This window comes from Armigeres subalbatus, chromosome 3 (assembly GCF_024139115.2).
Source record: "Armigeres subalbatus isolate Guangzhou_Male chromosome 3, GZ_Asu_2, whole genome shotgun sequence".
NCBI classification, from domain to species: domain Eukaryota; kingdom Metazoa; phylum Arthropoda; class Insecta; order Diptera; family Culicidae; genus Armigeres; species Armigeres subalbatus.
In genome coordinates, this window is record NC_085141.1 from 110,216,009 (window position 1) to 110,242,585 (window position 26,577).

The 26,577-nt window shown below is 39.5% G+C and overlaps 1 protein-coding gene and 3 long non-coding RNA genes across 6 annotated transcripts; all 4 read right to left on the reverse strand.

The window, feature by feature from the left end:
- Window positions 1–1,023: 1,023 nt before the first annotated feature.
- On the reverse strand, window positions 1,024–25,387 carry LOC134221875 (uncharacterized). The gene is made up of 10 exons (XM_062701045.1): window positions 25,055–25,387; window positions 23,757–23,948; window positions 23,502–23,687; window positions 22,818–23,444; window positions 22,429–22,765; window positions 2,736–2,977; window positions 2,359–2,550; window positions 2,111–2,296; window positions 1,418–2,044; window positions 1,024–1,364 (listed from the first exon to the last, which is right to left on the reverse strand). Exons 1-10 carry the CDS (start codon window positions 25,221–25,223, stop codon window positions 1,024–1,026), a joined length of 3,099 nt encoding a protein of 1,032 aa, XP_062557029.1. The 5' UTR covers window positions 25,224–25,387.
- On the reverse strand, window positions 9,413–10,416 carry LOC134227783 (uncharacterized). 2 transcript variants are annotated; one of them, XR_009983759.1, is made up of 3 exons: window positions 10,258–10,328; window positions 9,980–10,196; window positions 9,413–9,898 (listed from the first exon to the last, which is right to left on the reverse strand). It is a non-coding gene; the product is annotated as an uncharacterized LOC134227783 (long non-coding RNA). The 2 variants fall into 2 exon arrangements; XR_009983758.1 differs by having other exon boundaries at window positions 9,980–10,416.
- On the reverse strand, window positions 12,933–13,959 carry LOC134227782 (uncharacterized). 2 transcript variants are annotated; one of them, XR_009983757.1, is made up of 3 exons: window positions 13,778–13,952; window positions 13,500–13,716; window positions 12,933–13,418 (listed from the first exon to the last, which is right to left on the reverse strand). It is a non-coding gene; the product is annotated as an uncharacterized LOC134227782 (long non-coding RNA). The 2 variants fall into 2 exon arrangements; XR_009983756.1 differs by having other exon boundaries at window positions 13,500–13,959.
- On the reverse strand, window positions 17,061–17,519 carry LOC134227784 (uncharacterized). Its single transcript, XR_009983760.1, has 3 exons — window positions 17,402–17,519; window positions 17,220–17,331; window positions 17,061–17,157 (listed from the first exon to the last, which is right to left on the reverse strand). It is a non-coding gene; the product is annotated as an uncharacterized LOC134227784 (long non-coding RNA).
- Window positions 25,388–26,577: the final 1,190 nt, after the last annotated feature.

The window sequence follows — 26,577 nt, forward strand, 5'->3', positions numbered from 1 at the left end:
TAAGCGGATCGGACTAGTCATCAACACGTCGAAGACGAAGTACATGATAGGAAGAGGTTCAAGAGAAGACAATGTGAGCCACCCACCGCGAGTTGGCATCGGTGGTGACGAAATCGAGGTGGTAAAAGAATTTGTGTACTTGGGCTCACTGGTGACCGCCGAAAATGATACCAGCAGAGAGATTCGGAGGCGCATAGTGGCTGGAAATCGTACATACTTTGGACTCCGCAAGACGCTCCGATCGAATAGAGTTCGCCGCCGTACCAAACTGACAATCTACAAAACGCTTATTAGACCGGTAGTCCTATACGGACACGAGACCTGGACGATGCTCGTGGAGGACCAACGCGCACTTGGAGTTTTCGAAAGGAAAGTTCTGCGTACCATCTATGGTGGGGTGCAGATGGCGGACGGTACGTGGAGGAGGCGAATGAACCACGAGTTGCATCAGCTGTTGGGAGAACCATCCATCCATCGTTCACATCGCGAAAATCGAACGACTGCGGCGGGCCGGGCACGTAACCAGAATGTCGGACAGTAACCCGGTGAAAATGGTTCTCGACAACGATCCGACGGGAACAAGAAGGCGAGGTGCGGAACAAAAACCGCGAAATTCTCACACATCTTTAAATGACAGACACGCCGCTTGCTATGTAGTTCTGTTCTCTGTAATGGTAGTATCATCATCAAAATCTATGCAAAATGCATTTTTGGAAGATTCATTTTCGAGCCAGTAATGCAATCCGGATAGGCGTCCCGCGTTTCGCAGGACGCTTGCTGGTCACATTATTATAGGATGAAATGCTCGTTCATCTATCAAACTTGGGAATCCACATGAAACTTTTGAATTAAATAAATTTTGGCTCAACCCATTGTTTAACTTTTTAGAGCCTTTATGTTTTGCGCCTCTATCTATTTCTTACATTGAAGACAAAAGTCAAACAAACAGAATTGACATGATTTTCGGATATTATTTAGCAATGACAAAGCAACCATAACTAAATAAGTTTATTACATATTGTACTACCTCTTCTCAAGGGTAAGCAGACACCCATTCGCTATGTTCAATATTATCCCGTATTTGATCCTAATCTGATCCATTGAAAGCGAAGTTTTCAGTCGGTATTTTTTCAACATGTGAACTGTTAGAATTTTCAGTGAAAGCCATGCATATCGCATGCCAACGCAATTGCGCGGACCTCCGCTGAAGGGCAAGAAAGAATACGGATGTCGCTTCTCCATTTTCTCCGGCAGAAAATTATCCGGATCGAACTCGTCCGCTTTGGGTCCCCAGATATTCGGGTCTCGATGAATTTGATAGATGCCCATGATTACGGTGCAGTCGGAGGGGATGATATGTTCATCTGCAAAATCAACTATGAATAACATCTTTTAAGAATGATTTGTGTTTTCCTACCGCTAAGCTTTATGTCCGCCGTCGTAACCCTGGCCAGTACGGAACCAACGGGAAATAGTCGCATTGTCTCTTTGCATGCCATTTCCAGATACACTAAATTAGCGGCATCGTCCGTGGAAACGATTTGATCGTCCCCCGGACAAACCTCCATAATCTCCTGGTAGCAACGTTCTTGCACTTCAGGGTGCATAGCCAACATCAGAAGAATAAAACTAGTCGTTTTGGCTGTGGTATCATTGCCAGCGAACAGTATCATATCCACTTGCTGAAAGATGTCCTCTTTGGTGATTTCGTCTCCTTCGCGCATAAGTTTCAGCAGACCGTCGATGAAATTGTTGGGCTTTTTCATTCCGATGTCTTCGCTGGGGAGCTCCCCGTCAGTCGGTTGCTTCAATTTTTCTTCAAAGTCGATCGCTCGTACCAGCTTCATGATTATTGTGTCATGATAGGTGTTGAGAATTTCCTGTTCTCTTTTGTAACCGCTAGTCAGCCGGTAGATGAATTCCGGATATTTCCACACCGTGAAAATTCTGGCTACCATTACCTTTATATACGACTCTATCAAATCTAAAGACCGCTCTCCATCTGGTGATCGTTGCATGTCGAAGTCACATCCCAAGGCGGTAGCTGAAAGGGATAAAATCGCTTTGAATGATTTGACGGATTTTTACGAATCATTCATCAAAAAATCACCGTAGATTTGATCTAGAGTGAATTTGCAAAGGTCTCTGGTATAGTTACGTTCGGGCTGTCCCACGTGTTTTTCCAGTAGTCCTGTCAAGATTTTGCATTTCTCGTTGAAAATTGGGACGAAACTACTGAGAATAGCGGGTCCAAATGAGGGATTCAGGGCTTTTCGTTGACCTTTCCACAGGTGTGCTGTTCCAAGATTGAATAATGATCAGTTGAATGCTTTTAAAATCTAATGGAATTTGAATTACTGGGTGCACTTATCATCGTTCGCGAAACCCGAAGGAATGAGTACTGAATGGATTTGTCTAGGCAGTTCTGGGAATTCAGAATAACCTGAAGCTGTTCGGGATCGAAGATGGCAACATGTGGCAAGGGTCCCATGTAGATGCAAACCGGCGAAGGAAAGCTACCGAAGTATTTGAGGGTGTTAGCAATTTGTCCTGGAAATGCAGATAGAAAGCATCAGCTTAATTTAGGAAAGGGCTCCATTAGTATCACTGTTTTAGTTCAGTCACTGTTCTTTAGACGCCTTTGGCGCTCACTTTTAGTGTAGATCGATATGTTAACTTTGGCGCACTTTTCAGAAATCTTCCATTTCTGTCAATAATCTGCTCAATTCGCTCACCTGGCGAGGCCCTGAAAAATTTATGGGCATGTCCTATCAGAGGCAGCTTCGAGGGACCTGACATTTTGGCAAATTTGGCATTGGTTTTCCGACGGGACCACTTCAAGTACATTATCACCAAGTAGACACTTGCGCAAAGGCACGTGAACCACGAATTCCACCACATTGTGCGCACGATTATGACCGTTGGTATCAGTAAGCGGAAGAAATATGCGGCTCCGATCACCTTCGCTTTTCCACGTCAATTAAAATCATAACTACCTCAGAACGGAAGCAAACCCCAACGAAAGTGGTGCGATAAAGTACTACGAAAGGGCTCTCATTCCGCTAGCTGGTGTTTTTGCATGTACTAATCAGGTTGGAATTTTGGTTTCTTCAGGTGTCGATCATCGAGACCAACTATGGCCCATTCAATAACAGGCGGCAAAAAATATACAGTGACGGAAAAAAGTATTCGCGATTAAGAGGTGCATAAGCAAAACCCCCGAGATCTAAATTTCTTTTCAAAAAAACATATATTTTTCTTCCTCAGTTCAAAGTTAACAGTCTTTCGTATTATTGATGCTCGAAAACCATGAAGTTTTTTGGGTATGTTTATAAAAAATAACAATTAACATCAAATGTGCCTGAGAAAAAATATTCGCGAATTAGCTTATTACTCCAGAAAATGTTTTATAAATTAGTTTTAAGTAATCCGTATGCTGTTCTTTGGCAGTAACAATATCTTTCAAGTAATTGCGAATTGAATAAGCTAACTTTTATATATATATTTGGATGATATTTATTCCATTCGTCCATTAGAGCCACCTTCTACTGGTGCATGTTCCTAATTCAATTATTCCATTGATTAATATTTCAACGCTATTTTGCACATTTTCAATCAAAATTTTGAAGTACGAGTATCGTCATCTATGTATCATACTTAACTTGACTTACTTAAGTTAAGTACGAGACGTTAAAAGTCAAAATCCATATCTGTAAAGCGTACATATGATATGAACTAAGCAGTAGGACTGAATGGGTCCGCTACGCTAACACCCCCGCTGGTAAGTTTGATGCGCCGAGTAATAGTTGGTTAATGCATCAAGTGTGTATAATTAATAACTTGTTCCGTATATCGATGGACTGGCTGGGTTAGTTCACAGCAGTTTAGAGTCGTTCTTTTATCGAGTGGTATCAGACGAACAGCACTATTTTTTTTCGTTTGTGACGTGATTATGAGCAGCTCTTATAAAATTTGGGTCGATCCGTCTAATTGATGCAATATCCTTAGTATAAACTGCTTAGTGGTTGGTTTTGTATTATGTATTTAGTATAGAATGTGAAGAAAGTGGCGCTCGCCGTTGAAACTAATATCCATTACATGGGTTAACTACTCCTTAAAGCAGTAAACACGAATGTGATGCTTGTTGAAGATAAGAAATTAACTCATTCAAATCAGTTTTGGTTTTACCATTTATTTTCGAACTAATTCTGCTCTGTACTTATGTAGGTACCTACATAACGCAAAATACAGAGGTCTACGGAAGATTCGAAAATCATTTTTCACCAGTTTATCTCCCTTGTCATAAGACGAGTTTGTACTATTCTGCATACGTCATTTTCCAAAAATGTTGTTAACGAGCACTCATCGAGCTCTTAACAGAAAAATGGAAAACATGTAGGTTGTGATTTGGCACATACATCACTTTTTCAGATTACGGCAGTATTTCATTGAATTCCACTACCTTATAAGTAGTAAAGTAGTGCAATTAAATGGAATACAGTGTCGACCCGATTTCGTCACCCCCCTATTTTATCACGTTTTCGACCCGATTTTGTCACCCCACAATTTTCAAAAATTTTAGCCGCTTTTTGTATTTTTGAAAATTCTTGTGCCCGTCGGATCGTTATCGAGAACCATTTTCACCGGGTTACTGTCCGACATTCTGGCTACGTGCCCGGCCCACCGCAGTCGTCCGATTTTCGCGGTGTGTACGGTAGATAGTTCCCAAAGCAGCACAACTTGTTTCACTACTGAACATTTCAATTTGTTGCAACTATTCGGAAAGAAACAATCTTTGCGTATGCACCATCAAATATAACTCTCTTGCAATCTAAAAAGCGCAAGGGGTGGAGCCTACGGAAACCTCCTTTGATTGCAATAAAATAGCAATAATGTTGCAAAATACTACAGCGGGAAAAAAAATTAAAAATATAAAACTGGATTCGATCTATGGATCTTGTGATTGATAACACCATTCAACACTTCGAAGGGACTGCATGTTGACTCACAATAAAAACCATACGATCATGAAGTTTTGAAGTCAGGTTTCCTGCTAGGGCTCATTCACAAATTACATAACGCAAAAAACACAGATTTGAAACCCCCCCCACCCCACCCCATCTACCGTACACACCGCGAAAATCGGACGATTGCGGTGGGCCGGGCACGTAGCCAGAATGTCGGACAGTAACCCGTGACTTGTTTGTAACATTTCCTCATTGGTGTAACTAATGAAAAATTCTAAAAAATTCACTCATAATTCGTTTCGAGTCGAGGTGCGCAATGCCACCCTTGATTAGAATAACTTCTAGGATGATTTAAAAAAATCAGTTTTACATCCCAATACAACTTATTGGTCGTTAATTTTCAATTTAGTTAAAAAAAAATGCAACAAATTAACTTATAGGAGCATTTGTTTACACATAGGAACATTTAACACATCTTTTCTCTCAGTATGTCTGTTTCACGCCTACTGAGACATTTTCACTGGTTTCATTGCTGCAGCGACAATAGGAGTTTAGAGAATTAAATAGTATGCGGAGTTTCTAAAATCCATCCGAAAGAATACAAAGTTCTTTCTTATTCAACTTTTAGTTACCTCTACTTGAAATCTAAGAGTTTTACCGAACCTTTCTCAAGAAGCCTACAGTGATAATTAAAATGCGCTGCAGCTTTTAGGATTGGTATTAGTTAGGAAGCTTAAGATCATACGCTCGATTTAGATAACAATTACTCACAGAACCTGGAAAAATTTGAAAATCTTAAGGAATTGTCCATTATCTATTAAGTACTTGTAATACTAATAAATAATATATTTTTTAATTCTCTTGATGATGAGGTATTTCCTTTGATATTTCATAAGTTATAACGTGTTTTGAGGGGTCCAGATTTTGTCGTGAACAAGCCTTATAACAATTGCAATCGAAGTTCAAAAACTTGAGCGAATAGATTCAACTTGCTGTAGTGTTTCGAAGAGAGGGATTGGATAATGAAGACAATCCTTTCTCTGCATTTACCCCCGTATATAATCAGTGGACTAGATATGTGCAATACTTATACAAAGTAACAAATTTTCTAGGGGGGCTAGCCAGATCCTAGGTGGGGCTATATAGCCCCCCCTAGCCCCCCTGTAGTTACGCCAATGCATTTCCTTCATACCCACCCACCCCCATCTGTGACGCATAACGTCTTACTAAAATTTCACAAAAATGATGAATTGGTATTTTTATTGAACTCTTCCTTAACTTCCTTCATACACTGAGGAAAACGGACGTTTGATTTTCAATCAAACGCCTTATGAAAATTTGCCACAAGGAATCGGTATGAATTTCAAAATGTTGCCTTATGAATGATGATTTTCATTTGAAAAAAAGTGAAGTGCGGCAGACTGGGTTCGAACCATGGACGTCGGGGTTGAGAGGCCGGTATGTAGACCACACGCCCATTGACGCTTGATTACTCGGGAAGGTACTGCATATAAGAAGCACTGTTCGTGGAATAATCAGTCGAAGATTCATAAGGCGCCAGTTATGAATTTCGATAGTCCAGTTCGCTGAGTGTAGCACATAATAATACTGTCAAATTCGAATTTAAGGTTCCCCCAAACACACGCAACGAGACAATTGCGACGCGATTCTATCGCTTGGCGACTGCGATTCTGTCACCGTTGGTATGGAAGCGTAAATGAAACATGCCTGCAACGACCCAACGATAGAATCGCCACGACTAGTTGTCGCCGTCGCGGCGATGAAATCGCTTAGGTCTGGGGGAGCCTTTAATTAGAAATTTCGTTTTTTAAATTATTTTATTATAATTGTTACCCGTAACAGAACTAAACAAACCCACCCACCCCCTAGCCAAACCGTAACATTTTGTAACGCAATGTTGTGTACCCACCCACCCCTTTACGCGTTATGTAATTTGTGAATGAACCCTTACTTGATTGCACCATCACTTGAATAAATTGTGAGTTGTTAAGACGTTGAACAATGCTATTTTAAAAGACGCATTGAAGATACATGGTAAAAAGTATGCAACTTAATGATTTTGTTTCGTGTATGCAACATGCAGTGCAGTTTTCTTTGGTAGTTTGTTTCCAAATGTCAAATGCGTACTGCAGTGCAATGTTAATAAAACATTGATCACAATTCGAACGTTTTTGACATCTTGATGCAACTTTTTCGCGCTTTGATTTTTTTCGAATGCCTTTAATGACACTGAATAGAAACAAGGTGCTTTTTGGAAGATGTTGCGTGCATGTGCTACTTGGGTCTCCCAGCAGCTCATGCAACTCGTGGTTCATTCGACTCCTCCACGTACCGTCCGCCATCTGCACCCCACCATAGATGGTACGCAGCACTTTCCTTTCGAAAAATCCAAGTGCGCGTTGGCCCTCCACGAGCATCGTCCAGGTCTCGTGTCCGTAGAGGACTACCGGTCTAATGAGCGTTTTGCAGATTGTCAGTTTAGTACGGCGGCGAACTCTATTTGATCGGAGCGTAAGTACGGAGCGGAGCGGAGTCCAAAGTACGTACGATTTCCAGCCACAATGCGTCTCCGAATTTCTCTGCTGGTATCATTTTCGGCAGTCACCAGTGAGCCCAAGTACACAAATTCTTCTACCACCTCGATTTCGTCACCACCGATGCAAACTCGCGGTGGGTGGCTCACATTGTCTTCTCTTGAACCTCTTCCTATAAAGTACTTCGTCTTCGACGTGCTGATGAATAGTCCTATCCGCTTAGCTTCCCTCTTCAGTCTGATGTAGGCTTCCTCCATCTTCTCAAAGTTACGTGCCATAATATCTATGTCGTCGGCGAAGCTAAATAGCTGGACGGACTTATTGAAAATTGTACCACTCGTGTTAATCCCTGCTCTTCGTATAACCCCTTCCAAAGCGATGTCGAATAGCAGACACGAAAGACCATCACCTTGCCGTAACCCTCTGCGGGTTTCGAAGGGACTCGAGAATGCCTCTGAAACTCTTTGATCAACCGTGGCAGTTTATCTGGAAATCCGTGTTCGTACATTAGCTGCATGATGTGATGGGCACGTTGTATTCGCGGCATTTCTGCAGTACTTGGCGAATGGCGAACACCTGCTCCGTGGTGGAGCGTTCGCCCATAAAACACGCCTGGTACTGCCCCACGAACTCCCTTGCAATTGGTGCTAGTCGACGGCATAAAATTTGGGAGAGTTTTTTTTTGTTCAGTCAAGCAAATGACACCAAACTAGTCAGTAAAAACTTAAAAGTGATTTTGTTTATTGGAATATAAAGAACAACATGAGTAGCCGCTTTCTCAACTGTTGTAGGCCGTTTGATGAAAAAAGTGTTCAAAAGAGTTACGAAATCTCACCGAAAGCACCATAGATAAACTGAAAGCGACTGGTTATGCTCCAATGTCCACATTGAATACAAATTTACGCATTTGCACGTCCTGGCGTCTAAACGTTGAAAAAAGAGCAATCTGTATATCATCGGTTGAGCAGAGCGCAGGAAGTTCGAAAACGACAACAACTGAGGAATTGCCAGATGCACCGACAACAACTGAGGAATTACCAGAAGTATCAAGTGCTGAGAGCCTTGCCACCGTACCATCAGCGAAATCTGTTTCAACAAATCAATCGGAAGATGAGTGTATCCAAAAGGTCAACATCGAACGCTTTAACGAGGGCACAGCTGGGATAAAAGTGACTCCGATTAAATGGAGTAAGATGGACTACGTTTATTACCCGGAGAAAAAATACCGTGAAATAAACGAAGCTGTACGAAGAAACCTCTTCAAATTAGGAGCTGATGATGTGGAAAATACAGACTACGATGAGGTAATTATAAATATGAAGGAAATGTTCTCGAATGCAGCCACGACAAGGAAAGAAAAAATATTGATTTTGTCGATGCTGCCAAGTTCGTGGTCTATTCAGGATGCCATTGATGAGTTCAAAATCAATAGAAATACAGTAAAAGAGGCAAAACAATTGAAGAATAACTGTCTTTCAACCAAAAATACTAGGTCTAGTACTGCATTAACAGATGAGACAAAAGAAATAGTAGTTCAATATTTTGAAGATGATGAAGTTGAAACCTGCCGGCTCACCGGATGGGAAGGAATCACAGGGTCGTTTGAGCAGCATCTTTCCAATCTCATTCAGTTCCTTGGTGAGGCTCATTGGCACGGGGAACACAATGATAAAACAACACTTGCTTGAGGAGTTTGCACGAGAACGACGGACATACAAATAAAGCCTTACAACAAGGGTGCTCAAAAGCCGTAAGAAAGCATTTTTATATTCACCAGAGGAAGACGAGGCTTGAATGTTCCCTTTTGAACACGGACAACGTAAAACAATAGGAAGTGCAAACTAAATAATTCAGGGCTGCGCTCTAATAAAAGTAGACGGCACCACAAAGTTCCAATTACAAACTATTTATTAACTAACTTGTCCATTTTGGACACCTCTTCTACACTCTGACGTCACATAAGGTACTTGCGTATGGCTTTCGTTGGGATCCGGATCCGTAGTGGTTTTGGCTTGCAGGTGGCAGTTGATAGGTGGCGTTGCTGTTGATTCCGGTGGCGTATTCTGATGTCGGTGGGTGGTTCGTAGTGGCTTGAGTATACTTTCGTCGGAAGTTCGGGGCAGTTATCGATGCTTCCCGACTCGACACGGAGACAGACGGCTTCCCGCATGGAAAGGCCTTCCAAGATGGCTGACTCACCGTTCTCCGACGTATGCTGCCCGAAGTGGGGGGGAGGGGTCTCTCGAATGTCTTCCTTTTCTGCTCATCCATGACTTTGCGGATAGACGTGCGCATCTAGCGAAGCTTTGTCGGTCCAGCGGCTAGCCGGAACTTGTGCCGAAGAAAAGAAAATAAAGAGAAAGGCCCTTGATGGACCTAACCACATGGATTAGCACCCTACTGTGACGCCATCTTCTACACCACATTACACAATATCGATAATCAATAATATTTTACCTTTCTCTTTTCACAGCAACTATTCTTATAGATCTCTATACATTTAGATCAGGCACATTATGGGCAAAATCTACTAGAATAAGGTATTTTTAAGTTTTAACAATTGTAACTGTTTACAAATGACACCAACCGTACTATTTCTTCTAATTCTTCTCAAATATAACGTTTACGTACTACTGCCCGTACTAATAGTTTTTAAGGAACACAAACCGTACTTCTACAAAAAGAAACAACACATAAATTAATCAGTTAACACTTTTAACAATCAAATTAAATACTTTTTAATACATTTCGCTAATCACGACGCGCACTACTATTTCGTCCGCTGGTTGAGACAGAAAAGAGCTTTCTTAGCCATGGCCGAGTATTTATAAGATTTTAATTTGTAAGAACGGAATGCAAAAATCATAATATAAATTGATTTTACATTGAACATTTTCCTCCTTACCTCACATATACATCCGTGCGTCTCACTGGCGTACTCTATGTGTCGCGCTTGACATCATTTTGACATGCTATTGTTTTGACAAAGCATTCACACCACTGCAAATGAGTGTTGTCACGAAAGGAAAGAATGAGAGTCATGATGCTGTCAGTTTATTTCATTAGGGTGGGACATGAATTTGGACTTGCGGTAGAGCCAGCAAGATACATTTGGAACCGAACGGTTACATTACCCCATCGTCCTTCTTCAAAATGAAAGTATTTCATTTTGAAACGATAGGAAAACAATGTTTTCATTTACTACAACCAATATCATTTACTGATTATGGTGAATTAATGATTTGTAAATATCTGCTGTCAATGTTTGTTACCGGGAATACCCTAATAACCTTCGTCAATCTGACGACGAAGCAATAGTATTCCACTTGAATGGTAACTCATAACCAATACACTTATGTATTGAAAATCAATGAAAAATCAATCGATGTTTTTGTTTACAACGCGATTAGGACGTAGGTTCGCGAGTCCTCGTTCTACAATCGCGTTCAATTCCGCTAATTTCGCGACGTTTCCGGCGAGGAATTTAGTGTCCGTGGATTAATTATCTCGGTAAGTGCCTAAACAGTAAATCTATATACATTATCCGGTCATGTTCTCATTTTATGTTTCAGATTCGACTGAGCGATGAGGGAAATTATCTACGACAACTTTGTTGTTTCCTGCCAGGTAAGATCAGTTTATGTAAACAGACTTTTGATTTAATGTTTTCTTGTTTCTAGGATGTGGTGTCATTGTTCCTCAATGAATGGAGGTGGTCCGGACCGATATTTTTCAATGGTAAGTACTCAATCAATCTACTTCTGCGACTGAATTGAAGATTTTAAATGGTGAATCATGATTCTAGGTTTGGACTATTCAATTGTCCGATGTAATGAATACTGCAATGGGATATATGGATTCGCCAGCTCGTCGATTGAGCTGGTCCCGATCTTGCATGTAATAGTGCTCGTGTATATCGCATCCGGCATGGTGCGCAACGAGACTTTATTGAACTTTTCGGCAAAGTTGCCATTCTAATACCCTCAGGTTCCTTTGGAAGACCTGAGCAGATGATTGATTTTAATAATCTCAGGCCTTTCTTGGAATCCCGAGAAAATGAATTTTATGATTTCTGTACTTTAACGGTAGTACTCTGAAGCACCGAATAATAAAGATTCTGGGGTTTGAGGGGTTGGGATTTTTCGAAAGAATGTTCCCGGGACTAGGTAGGGCTTACGCGAAGCATTTTTTTTTTTTCGTTTTCGTCAACTCACGCGATGTCACTTTCTTTTCGCCGGTTTCGCGATCGCGTTTTTGTGAATCATCGGAGCTAGGTAAGTATGAACAATTTTCGGTAAGTATGATCAATTTATCGTGGTAAGTATAAACGAATTTCGGTAATAATTCCGAAATGTGGATTGTTCTTTTTGAGAGCATTCCACTTCAGCCGCGTCGCGATGTATTTTTCTCGGATTTGTAATCTCGACCGAATCCTTCCGCGGAATTCGGAAATACAAGAACTCGGAATGTTCTCGAACCTTTTTATAGTAACCGACATTTGTAAACGATTTTGGGCCTCCGTGGTGTTCGGAAGTGCAAGAACACGGATTGTTCTTGAATATTTTCGTAGTAATCGGCATTGTGAACGACTTTTCTGAGCTAGAACGGATTGCTTCAGACTTCCGTGGCGAACTTTTCGACCGTACAAATTGCTAAATTAACTTCGCGGATACGGTATTCTGCGTTATTCGCGAAATTTACGATTATCGGTGAGTCTTTCCGGACGATTACGATTGAGATTTGAAATTCTAATTGTTTTTCATACGCATTTGCATATTCTAGGAATTGTAAACAAGGAAAATTGTAAAATTGAACTATTTAATTGATTATTCTAAGTGTTTAACGCATGCAAAATACATGCAATTGGAAAAAGACTAAATTTGACCTAGACTAAGAACACGATTGTTCTAGAATCCGGGTTCGGAAAGGAACATCAAGTCCTACTCCGTAGAAAAAGCAATAATTTGAAAAATCTTCGTTTGGAGAACGAATGGATCCTCCAAAACAGGGATCTGTTTTCTCGCCCCTCCCGAAGGAACGGAAACGACTTGGAATAGTAATTTTAGTTTGGGCGCCATTGAAACCCGCCGGCTCACCGGATGGGAAGGAATCACAGGGTCGTTTGAGCAGCATCTTTCCAATCTCATTCAGTTCCTTGGTGAGGCTCATTGGCACGGGGAACACAATGATAAAACAACACTTGCTTGAGGAGTTTGCACGAGAACGACGGACATACAAATAAAGCCTTACAACAAGGGTGCTCAAAAGCCGTAAGAAAGCATTTTTATATTCACCAGAGGAAGACGAGGCTTGAATGTTCCCTTTTGAACACGGACAACGTAAAACAATAGGAAGTGCAAACTAAATAATTCAGGGCTGCGCTCTAATAAAAGTAGACGGCACCACAAAGTTCCAATTACAAACTATTTATTAACTAACTTGTCCATTTTGGACACCTCTTCTACACTCTGACGTCACATAAGGTACTTGCGTATGGCTTTCGTTGGGATCCGGATCCGTAGTGGTTTTGGCTTGCAGGTGGCAGTTGATAGGTGGCGTTGCTGTTGATTCCGGTGGCGTATTCTGATGTCGGTGGGTGGTTCGTAGTGGCTTGAGTATACTTTCGTCGGAAGTTCGGGGCAGTTATCGATGCTTCCCGACTCGACACGGAGACAGACGGCTTCCCGCATGGAAAGGCCTTTCAAGATGGCTGACTCACCGTTCTCCGACGTATGCTGCCCGAAGTGGGGGGGGGGTCTCTCGAATGTCTTCCTTTTCTGCGCTCATCCATGACTTTGCGGATAGACGTGCGCATCTAGCGAAGCTTTGTCGGTCCAGCGGCTAGCCGGAACTTGTGCCGAAGAAAAGAAAATAAAGAGAAAGGCCCTTGATGGACCTAACCACATGGATTAGCACCCTACTGTGACGCCATCTTCTACACCACATTGCACAATATCGATAATCAATAATATTTTACCTTTCTCTTTTCACAGCAACTATTCTTATAGATCTCTATACATTTAGATCAGGCACATTATGGGCAAAATCTACTAGAATAAGGTATTTTTAAGTTTTAACAATTGTAACTGTTTACAAATGACACCAACCGTACTATTTCTTCTAATTCTTCTCAAATATAACGTTTACGTACTACTGCCCGTACTAATAGTTTTTAAGGAACACAAACCGTACTTCTACAAAAAGAAACAACACATAAATTAATCAGTTAACACTTTTAACAATCAAATTAAATACTTTTTAATACATTTCGCTAATCACGACGCGCACTACTATTTCGTCCGCTGGTTGAGACAGAAAAGAGCTTTCTTAGCCATGGCCGAGTATTTATAAGATTTTAATTTGTAAGAACGGAATGCAAAAATCATAATATAAATTGATTTTACATTGAACATTTTCCTCCTTACCTCACATGTACATCCGTGCGTCTCACTGGCGTACTCTATGTGTCGCGCTTGACATCATTTTGACATGCTATTGTTTTGACAGAGCATTCACACCACTCAGGACCGGATTTAGCCGGAAGGGGGCCCCGGGGCCGATGGTATGTGGGGGCCCCAAAATGTACAAAAAAGTTTGGTTTTGGTACATAAGATTTGTGGGGGCCCGGGGCCACGGCCCCCCCGGCCCCCCCATAAATCCGGCCCTGACACCACTGCAAATGAGTGTTGTCACGAAAGGAAAGAATGAGAGTCATGATGCTGTCAGTTTATTTCATTAGGGTGGGACATGAATTTGGACTTGCGGTAGAGCCAGCAAGATACATTTGGAACCGAATGGTTACAAAGTAAGTCGAGCTATGCCTGGTCAAAAAGATTATGTATCAGTAAAAAAAGATGGAAAGCGTCAAGCAATTCAAAAACGATTAATGATGACAACTTTGAAAGAAGCGTACACACGTTTCAAGGAAATTCACGATAATATTAAAGTAGATTTTTCCTCATTTGCAAGCCTTCGGCCAAGGCAATTAAAGTTTCTTTCCAATTTAGGAACACATAATGTGTGTGTGAGCACAACCCATGAGAATATTAATCTTATTTTACATAGTTTGAAAAGAATCAATTTAACAAAGGATATTAAAATGTTAACAAGTAGTCTTTTGTGTAAAAATACAACATCAAATTGCTATCTACGATCTTGTTCGGATTGTCCAGGTTCTTCATCATTGGAAAATACTTTATTCGCTGAGTTTGAAGAAAAATATATTGATCAGTTATCATTTGAGCAATGGGTGACCACGGATAGGTGTGACATAGAAACTATTGTAAAAACCTGTAGATGAGTTTGTGTCATATTTTTGCTTGAAATTAGAAAGTTTAATCCCTAACGATTTCATTAAAACAGAACAATCCAGCTTTTTAAAAAATACGAAAATACATTACAAAATGGTAAATTTTAGTCATTTGTGATTTTCTGAAAATTACAGCTTTGTATTGCAAGATGAAGTGCAGTCCCATCACTGGAACGTACAACAAGCTACAATTCATCCATTCGTTATTTATTTTAATGGAAGTACGAAATTGAACACTTAAGTTTTATTATAATTTCCGAAGATTTAAGACACGATTCAGTATCCGTAAACTTGTTCATTGAAAAAATGATCAACTTTTTACGCGTTGATAAGAATATAGTAGTCAAAAAGATATATTTCATGTCTGATGGAGCAGCGACGCATTACAAAAATCGTAAGAATTTTTCGAGCCTATGTCAATTTAAATCAATGTACGGAATTGATGCAGAATGGCATTTTTTTGCTACGTCACATGGCATAGGTCCTTGTGATGCTATTGGAGGAACAATAAAGCGCATGGCCACAAGAGCAAGTTTAGCCAAAGAACGTGAGTATCCAATTAAAACTGCGAAAGAAAGAATCGTAGAAAAGAAAAAGATTTAACCAAATTATAATTTTGTTTTACTACTACTGAAGAGTACGAAATAAAGGCTTCAGAGCTCAGCGAGCAATATAATAATGCAAAAACGATCCAAGGAACCCAAAAATTTCACTGTTTCATTCCATTGTCGGAAAATAAAATTAAAGCAAAACTATACTCAAACTGTGCTGATAATAATTCAAAAGTGTTAGATATTTTAAAAAATTTGAATAAAAATAAATAGAAAATAAGTTATAATAAACTGTTTTCATGATATCATAACCCATACCGAAATTCAAACCCAAAACTCTTAGAGTTTCTATAACAACATTGTGTAACTGCCACATTTAATTTAATAATTATGATAATATGATAGATCGAGTAGAGAGACTCATCGATCATTCCCTGCAAAAAAATATTCTGGTGCTGATATTAAATGTTAAATCTAAGATTATTTTTGTGATCTGTTAATTCATTTTTATTTATTTATACATATAATATACATAATATCGATGAATACATAAATATGGAATATCATAAAAACAACTTGTTCAACTCACGCAAGGCCCTTAACAATAAAATCAGCATCAAACTGCGATTCTTAAAAAAAATACACGGAATTTTTTTTTGTTTACTATTTGTGAAAATTGTGAAATGTTTGAAATGTCATAACTTTTTTGTTTATTAGTTTACCATCATCAAATTTTTATGGTAGATAGCTAATATAATGGACCGTTAAACCGACCGTAAAAAGATAGGGTTTTGAGATATTTGAGTTTTTGTGACAAAAATGATATTTTCTAAAGCAAAAAAAAATGTTTTTTTACGGTGTACATTTTTTTAAGAATCACCATTTAGTTGTTTAACTTTGCTGAAAAAATCATAACAATCGAACATTCCGTTTTTGCTGTGCAGCTCTTTGAATATTTTTGAACCATTTTCACATACACCCTTTTGAAAAGTTAGTCGTGACTCAATAAAAAGATTTGATATCGAAAAATGACGATTTAGATGAAATTGAAAAACTGTGCAAAGTTTCAACTCAATAGAAAATCATGAATAAAAAATTTTGTTAAATTTTGATGCAGTTGCTTGGAATCGCTCTATTATGCTCAGGTTCTGACAAAGGCTTGTTGCAAGGTGCGTTTGTCAGTAGGGGAAGAGGCCCCAAAACGCCCCCCCCCCCGAGGCAAAACGCCTTTTGTGGTTTCCCTCATACACAGAAAGAAAAATCATTTATCAAATTAAAAAAAAACGTTGGTTAAAATAAAAAGTTGCGTTGGTTCTTTTTCGTAGAGAGTTCGGTATGCTCAAAATAAAAGTACAAAAACTAAGAGGTGAACCAGTCTCCGGCTGAAAACCTCTTAAATAAAGCTATAATAATAATAAGTACAAAAACTTTTGTTTACCCAGGTTTCAAAAGTGGCATGCAGCTTTAAAAATAAAAGTACAAACTTTTTAAAATAATATTGTTGAACTGTCAAATCAAAATAGACACACTATAGGAAAAAAGTTTATTATTTTAAATTTGAAATAAAGTTTTAATTAACCCTGTCACCTGCCCAACACGAAGTTTTTCATCCACCCCAATGTTTGTATCAATAGTTTTTATTTCAAAGAAAATATGTTTATTTCTTTTTCATTTTCAACTTGTGTTTACGTTTGCACATTGATAATTTGGTCACATATAGTCTGCTTCTTCGTCGATAAACCATCTGGGTCAACGATTTAGCCGGCATTTTGGATCTGTAAAAAATAAACAACGATAATAACGAAGCGGTATTTTCAATGTTATTAATCAAACGAACCTGTTTCTCGGCTTCCACAGTGCGTCGTCATGTGAATGTCCATTGCTCCTATCCGGTTACTAAAGGCCTCTTTGGGTGAACTGCCTTGTCCTCAACGGTTCAGCCAGTGGCCCTGTGAAAAAAAATGTTGGTTTTGATTTATCACGAAGCTGAAAAATAAGCCAAATATCAATTGATCTAACCTGCTGATGTAAATAAATAGTATCCGTAAATAATAATTCCTGAGAAGCACTTAAGCTGTTCGGGATGCGACGTTTTTTAACGGTGTTCAAACGATTGCCACTCGCGACGGAGAAATAAAGGTTCCCCCAAACACACGCGACGAGACAATCGTGACGCGATTCTATCGCTTGGCGACTGCGATTTTGTCGCCGTTGGTATGCACTATGGGGGATCCCCATACAAGCGAGCGGTCAAAAATAAAATTGGACTTTTAAAGTGATTTTCCACTTAGTTTTAGCTGTGTATGGTCGAAATAGCATGAATATACAATTTCCAACCCCCCCCCCTTTGGGGATCGTCTATGAATTACGTAATTATTTTTTTCATAGGTTCGATTAACGTGACAAAGCAAACCTATTTGGGAAGTTGAAATTTCGTGCGTTTTCTTAAGGAGAAGGAAGGGGCTGTACAAAAACTAAGTTCAGCAATTTATGGACATTATGGCGGCGATCATGTTAAATGACATTAATTTCATGACATTCCGTGATATTTTTTGTTCTCACTCTCATGCCTCACAATTTGTATTTAGAACAATTTGTTTGACAAAGTACTAGGATCTGAAGGATCATAAAGCATTAAATGTTAATCAAATAATCAGAATTGAAAATAACTTTTGAAAAAGGGTATTAGCAAATTAGAAATCGCAATCCCATGACATTTTTACGTGTACAAGTTATTCAAAAATGAGATTAATATATTCTCAAAAATGTGGACATTCATTGTGGAATGTAAGAATGCTCCATTCTTCCGAAAAGCAAAATTCTTTTAATTTAAATAACAACACTATTTGAATTACTTTTGATTTGTTTTCATGATTTCTACAAGTTATATACAGCATCATTCTTTTCTGTGTCAAGGTTTAAGTCTTCAATGATATTTTCTTCAATTCCATCAACGATGGAAGATGAGATAAATTCATCTAAAGTATTAGAAGATAAAGAACTTTTGAAAATCTTCAAATATTACAAAATTACGCATGGCATAAGAATAACTAAGTGAAAAATTTTTTCCAACGTCTCCTCGTTATCCAAATCGAGCTTAAAATGGATCTGATTCATGTAAGGCACGAAGGAAAATGTCAACATTTGCCTCTCTTGATCATTTTCTTGCATTATGAGTTCTAAATTTCTTCAACTGTTTATATTGACTTTCCGCTGGTTGTTCAGCCAGTGAACCTCAAAGTGTAGATGAGTGAATAAATATTTCCCTACCATTAGCCAGACATTCATGAACACTAGCAGGAATTTCATACGCTCCGTTCTAACTAAGATATTGTTCGTCTTTACTTTTGCAATAAACATGTCGGGAATTATTGATTCCAGGAGATTTATAAATATTTACATATTATGAAATCTCATATTTAGTTCTCCATCAGTAGCTAATGAATAGCTCAGAAAATTAGGTTTAGAGAATGACTCAAACCACTCAAGCCCCAAACGCATTTCAGCGGAATGGCGACGGAAACGGTAAAATTTGACAGGAAATATATGAGCGAACTGTTAAATCCTTCCGTTACCGTTGTGCTGCATTGCATTGGGGTTTTATTCATTTACTCCTTTGAAAAGTTAATTAAATGAGCTCAAATGGTTATAAATAAAGTCGAAGTTATTACCAATAAATGTATTTTGACCATACCCTTTGAGCGCATAGTTCAGTCTGACCCATTTTCAATAGGAAACGATGGGACTAGATTTCCCGTCGAATGAAACTTGTTGCGAGAAAATCGGACACAAATAAGTGTCTAAATGGCGATTGCGTTCTTTTGCGCACATACATACAGACGCGCATGCACACACATACAGACATCACCTCAATTCTTCGCGCTGAGTTAGTTGATATATACCACTAGGGGTCTCCGGGCCTTCTATCAAACATTCGTTTTGGAATGAGCATTAACCTTGGAGTACGAGAGAGGCAAAACACGGTAAAAAACAAATGAAAAAAAATCAGAGTGACTTAACTCTGTTAATTGCAAATACTGGCAAGAAATTCTTTCGGGACATTTTAGTCGAAGCTTTGTCCTTGATGTGTATCATAAAAGAACCTGGGGATTCCTGAGGAAAAAAGTTCTTCACTATCAAAGTTGAAAATAGCGTCGTTTTGGAAAAAATATTGCTTCCGCATTTTTTCAATTTTTTTCACAGTGTAACCATTAGTTTTTGCACACCATTTAAAAGCTTATACAATAACCTTTGTAATGATGTATTAACATTGAAGAAAAACATTTAAAAATATTTCAATAAATAGTTGAAAATAAAATATTTTTCAGAAAATTTGCTAACTTTTTACCCATTTCTGACTTTGCCACCTTATATCTTTGGAACTAGTGCACCTAGAGACTTCAAATTCAGAATTTCTCTTAATTAGAGTATTGACAATGGAGAGAAAATATTTTAAAATAATTCGGAAGACATGACATTTTCGATTAATGACCGCCCGAAATCCTATAGTGGTATGGAAGCGTAAATGGAACATTGCCTGCAGCGACCCAACGATAGAGTCGCGGCGACTAGTTGTCGCCGTCGCGGCGATGAAATCGCTTAGGTCTGGGGAAGCCTTAATAAAACTGAGAAGACCGGGTGCGGGAAACTTTTGACTGCGGATGAATACACTGTAAGAAATGATTCTGACATACTGGAATTGCATTTCACTTTTAAGAAGCGTGATGCTAATTTCTAATGCCTTCTTATTAATTTAGAGTTGAAAGATAATTCAATAAAGATTAGATCCCATTTTGTAATATTTTGAAGTATTTTTCACCATGTTATTCGAAATGTTTTAAAACTGATAATCTTTTAATTTAAATAAAAATGTATTTATTTTTTCTTGGGGTGCCTTGATCTAATGCCTTTTGTTGATTTTTTTATGGTGCGATTTGACAGTTCTACAGTTTTAACAGTGAAAGTGTGAACTTTTAAATAAATTAACAGAACTGATGAAACATACTTTTAGAATGATAAACTAACTTTTGCGGTATACAATTTCACTTTAAAATTCAACAAAATATTGCACTTTTCAATTGTAAAGTACAACATATTTAAAGAAACAATGTTCTTTCTTTCTGTGTATTTACCATCATTTAGATGGCCGTAACAAAACTAGATCTAAAATTATGTAGGTTAGGCGAAAAAAGTTTCAAAATAGTATATAGGAAGGTCGGAAAAACCGAATATTTCCACATTTTGAAGAAACATCTAACATTTTGGCGAGGCAAAACGCCTTAGTGGCACTAACCCACAAAGTACTTGCGTCTCCACGTACTATCCATACCAGAATGCTGATTCGCCGACGCGTGGTACTTTGTTCCCTAGGAGCTGCCAGTTCAAAGGCGTTTTGCCTCATAAATTTTCCGGGAGCAGAATATCACCACTTTTTTGAAATGTGTATATTATCAATATGATTGAGATTTTTGACAATTTTTGAATGGCATCAACTAGCTATCTTGTTTAACTGATGCATAATGTAAAAATACCCATGAATAGCGTTACAAATAAGACAATAAAGCAGTGTTTGCTTAGCTAGGGCATATTGCCCCCCCTTCCCCTAACAAACTCTCATGATGACAAAGGGTATGTTGTTAGGCTTTGCTCGAATATTGATTCCCTTATCCTGAGTCCATTGTGTCCGTTTGTGCATGTCGTGTGTATCCAATGATCGTTGCATTGTTCGGTTGCCGTTTATCCGGGAAACGTTGGAGAAATGCCTCCGAGAAGAACAAGTTGTCAGTCGTCATCAGGCAGCCGTGACGGTAAGGCGCGTACCCCAAACGCCACCGTATGGGATGCAGATCTGGCGAGTGGCGAGGGTTTGTTGGAGGTGCTGGGAATCGAACCCATGACCATTCGCTTGTAAGGCGAACGTGTAGCCAACTACGCTACAAGACCCCCCACCCCCATTTCCAGCCATGATGTTTTTCGAAATATCATAGCGGGTATCATTTTCAACGGTCACCAGTGAGCTCAAATACACTCATCATCTACATCGATTTTATTCCCACCGATGCAACACGAGAATATTATTCAAAAATTTCACAGGAAATTAAGCGTCTGTTCATCAAGAAGGTGCGTCTCTACCAGCGTCTGTTCAGGCATCCAGTGGCTGGGTATGAAATACTATTCCCCGGAAGTTATACCAAAGATGGCAGCCCCATCCCGGTGGTAACGAGTAACGACTCTTAGCGCTAAATAAAGGATATGAATAGGAACATGGAACGGTTTAACCTCAGTCCAGCAAGGTAAATTGGCACAACTTGCTAATGAGGCACGCCGCATGATGCTTGAGATCCTGCGCTTTTGAAGTGGGAACATATAAATGAAAGGATTATCGTTGCCAGATTAAGAACACGGGTCCAAAATCTTACTATAATCTAATGTTATGCCCCAACCAATGCTGCCGATCTGCAAGACAAAGAGAACTTCAACAGCCAACTCAATCTCGTCGTAGATAGATTTCCGAAGGGTAAAATTAAGATCGGATCCGACAACTCGAACCTTGAGCGCATTATGGGACGTCATGGTCCCGGAGAAATGAGCGAAAACGGAGAATTTTGTGGTAATAACGACATGGTGATCGGGGATCGCTCTTCCCTCATCGAGCGGTTCACAAGGTCACGCACGTGGGTCTCCCGTGACGGCCTTACAGAAAATCAAATCTACGACAGGAGAAGAAACTTCGAATTTACTTTCTTTGCTTAAAACAATGGTTAATAAAATCATACGCGAATATAAAATAAGCTTCGAATGGGTTTTGGTACTTTTGGAGCAAAATCATTTTCAGGCAAATGAAGGAAAATATGCGATTCTGCATGAAAAACTAATGCGCGATGCTCTCTCTGCAGATCGCAAGGCAGTTAGCTCGTGCATGAGGCTTCGATTATTGAGATTTGAGTTAACAAAAATCTCAGAAGAGCAGTTTGATTCAGGGAATTTCTCAAAAAAGTCAAACCATTGTGAGCATACAATAAAAATAAAATTTATCACAGTGTTACCGCTTCTCGATTGACATTAGGCATCCATTGGAAACGTGCAGCAGTAAGCCGCACGCAATCCTGAGTGTATCCATCGTGACCGAAGTCTTGAGGCGGTATTTTCTCAATATGCTACCGACCATTATTTTCGACGACAGGTAGGCGTATCGCGTTCCGATGCAGTTCCGTGGACCGGCACTAAATGGAATGTAGGAGTAGGGATGCCGCTTGGCCACGTTGTCAGGGAGGAAGTTATCCGGATTGAATTTGTCCGCATTGGGTCCCCATATTCGTTGATCTCGATGAATTTGGAAAATGCCCATGATGATTGTAACGTTGGCCGGAATTGTATGTTGGTCTAGAAATGAAAGAAGAATATGAAATGAATTTCAAGGACTACAAACACTTACCGTTTAGTTTGATATCGCCGGATGTTACTCTTGCCATGAAAGGAACGGCTGGTAGCAATCTCATGGTTTCTTTGCACACCATCTCAAGGTACGTGAGATTGGCAGCATCATTATAGGAAATAGGCTGATCCTTTTCAGGACAAACTTCCATGAGTTCTTTATAGCAGCGCTCTTGCGCTTCGGGATGCATCGCCAACATTAGCAAAATGGAACAAATGGTTTTAGCCGATGTGTCATTTCCGGCAAAGACAGTCATATCAATATGAGGATGAACGGCATCTTTCGAAGTTTCACCTTCCGCGCGCAAGTACTTCACAAGGCACTCGATGAAATTTTCGGCAATTCTTTTCCCAGTTTCTTCCTTTTTAAAATCCATATCTTCTTTTGATAGTAGCTTCTCCTGGACACCCGCCTTCTCAACTAGCTTGCATGTTATCGTTTCGTGATAAATTCGACGTAACTCAAGTTCTTTCTTGTAGCCAGGGGTCCATTGATAGATAAAATTCGGATATTTCCAAACCGAGAAAAATCTGCTTGCCATGACCTTCATGTATGCTTCCTGCAGATCCAGAGAGCGTTCTCCGTCTTGCGTTTTCTGCATATTGAAATCACATCCGAAAGCGCTCGCTGAAAACAAAATGCATCAATTTAGAAAGATGTTTCGATAACGATTAATAAACTAACCATAAATTTGATCCAAGGTGCACTTTGAAATATCTCGGTAAAAGTTCCGTTCCGGTAGACCCACATACTGTTCTAGCCGTTCAGTCAGGATGGCACACTTCTCGTTGAAGATGTCGGCAAAAGTGGCCAGAATGGCGGGTCCAAACGAAGGATTCAAAGCCTTCCGTTGGCCTTTCCATATGTGACCTGTGTAAACGCTGGTTAAGTCATCTGACTGTGAGCCATAATTATGTGTATTTCGATTTTAATTCATACCTGGTGCACTGATTAAAGTTTCCGAAACCCGAAGAAAGGAGTATTGGACGGATTTGTCGAGGCAGTTTTGCGAATGCAGAACCACTTGGAGTTGTTCGGGATCGAAGATGGCGATGTGCGGTAGGGGTCCCATGTGTATACAGACGGGTGAAGGGAACTCACTGAAATATTTGAGCGTTCCAGCGATTGCCTCTGAAAAGATTGAAATGCAGCTTCCAATGAGATTTGATATGAATTGCTTATTTCCATGGTGAGTTTTAGACAATTTGGCTTTTCTTAAATTTAAATATTCATGCCATTAGTGGGGATGCTTCCTTGTTTAAATTTTCTTTGTTTTGACTGATTGCCAGAATCTGGGAAACTGAACAGCTACCGGAGGTGTGAAAGGAAGGGGTCATATGATCCATTTACAAGAAAGGCGATAAGATTGTGTGTGAGAACTTTCGAGCGATCACCATTCTTAATGCTGCCTACAAAGTGATACCCAGATCATCTTCCGTCGTCGGTCAGACCAATAGTTCGAATCGCGTCGAGGACTAAGATAAGGTGATGGACTTTCGTGCCAAAAACTTTCGACTGTATAAAAACGAGACAGAGTTAAAGTATACAGTGGGTCCAAAAAATATTCATCCATCTGCATATATTTTACTAAAATGAAAATTTAAACTTGTGAATGTCATGTTTTTCTGTTTGATTTTAATAAATGAAGACGAATAATCTGCTGCACCATGTTAGTTTTATTTTTGAGTATATCCTAACTTTGATATTTTTGAGAAAACATACAGCTAGACGATTACTTTTTGGACTCACTGTAGTTGATTGACGTCAGGGAATACATGCTGCAGCCGAAAGAAGCGCTACCAATGGAAGATTTGCAAGAGCAGTAACTGTTATTCTGTCATCAGCCATCTGATAAACTGCACAGTTTTGTCGACTGACAAACTGTGAGCTACTAAAATTAACTAGTTTTATTGAATATGGCATATTAGTTGATTCACGGATCTCAACTTCGTGTTCTAAATGCACTTTCACAGTCATTAGTTGATATCGTCCAATGTTATCTCACGTCTCATGCTATAGCGCTGTACTGGGTAAATTAAAAAATGAGGACATTTCGTTCAACTCAAGTTTGTTTATGACTTATTCTTTAATGCGTCGCAATAAATACTACTACAATTTTCCACTCATGCATATATCACTGCACAATATGGTACCGTTTTTTTCCCAATCACTGTATCGTGAAAGGTGACTATTCACAACACTTTGTTTCTCGTCATCTATACACGGCTCTTCCTTACTTGGTGTCGCTCGGTAGAACTTGTGGGCATGCCCCAACACTGGCAGACGCCGCGGACCGGACATGGTAGCCAGCTTGGCATTCATCTTCCTTCGGGTCCATCGAAAGTAGAAAACCGCCATGATGACACTCGCGCAAACATACGTTAGCAATAAATCCCACCACCACATGCTGCACTGTGTATCCTGATCACCAACAAAGCACCTAAGACGCGGGAAAATGGCACACTATAGGCTACACTGCGGAAAGATCCTAACAAGCTCACATCGGAAGCACAGCTCAAACGAAAGTGGTGCTATAATCATAACCAAAACAATATTTATTCCGATAACGGTTGATTTTGCATTGTTTGTAAGCGTACGGCGTATGTGCGGCCTGGTGCTAACTGAGCGTCGGAATTTGGATTTCTTCCAATAATGTGGTGCATTACTGTTCAAGTAGTGACGGAACGCAGTATAGCCCTTGCCGCCCCAGGTGTGAATAGTTAAGCAAATTGTAGAACAAATGGAATCGAAGCTTATTGCACGGAGAAGAAATCGAACCAGAGGTTTAATCTATGCCTAAAAACGAATAATCCACTTGGTGATGGTATGGTCTTTCTCGTGGTCAGTTGTGCCCAATTCAGCTGGCAAAAAATCGGCCTTATGACAGCATTTATTCAAGCATGTTAACAGCATATAGACTTAAATTCATTCATACTTACAGACTTCTATTTCTTCAATTACTTAAGTTGAGACATAATATAAAATTCGGCATTCATATATGGTAGTTCATGTTAACTTCCATCAAATTATATATATATATTTTTTTTATTAACGTGATTTTTTCATGAAAAAGAAGTTCATCACTTACCATCAAATTATATGCTTTCATCAAAAATACCTTTATGAGAAAGGCAAAAACACAGTCGGCAGGCCGCTATCTATGTAATGCAACTTATGATGCACCAGAAACGCAGTTGATCAATATCAACGGGTGTGCAGCAACGTTGATGTTCTATCGCTTCGCATCGATAAGTAAACCCTACCGGGTGGAGTATCGTATGGGGCATATCAAAGCAGGCTGTCTGTCTGCACCACTTTCACTGGCTACGAGAACAGCCTACTTTTTGCGCATGGTTTACAATTCAACCAGAACGCACGCTTCGTTTACTTGCGCATGATATCGGAATCTATTTGATTCTATAGTTTAATTTTGGTTTAATTTTATCTCACCCAGCAATTTTTTTTAGTTTTTTATTTAAATCCATCGATATACAAGAACAATCGCACGTACAGCAAGGGTTGTTATGTATCCATATCTTATCACTTTTGCAGGCTAGTTTCTGTATTTGGATAAGGCATTTATCATTCCTTACTTGTTGAAGGTATGCTATTATGTGTGAGCATCAAGCGTTTGTTCCAGCTGATGATTGCTGACAGAATATAGTAATTCATCTAGGATTGTCTAGACATCTCGAAGCGAACGCTGCGCGGCCGATGATGATTCAGCATGGGATCAAACTAATGGTAATCGGTATTTCGT

Coding starts and splice junctions, on each gene's coding strand:
- LOC134221875 (XM_062701045.1), bottom strand. CDS start 25,223: ATGTGGTGGTGGGATTTATTGCTAACGTATGTTTGCGCGAGTGTCATC. Junction 2,551..2,735: donor ATTTTTCAGGGCCTCGCCAG/GTGAGCGAATTG, acceptor CTGCATTTCCAG/GACAAATTGCTAACACCCTC. Junction 2,297..2,358: donor AACGATGATAAGTGCACCCA/GTAATTCAAATT, acceptor ATCTTGGAACAG/CACACCTGTGGAAAGGTCAA.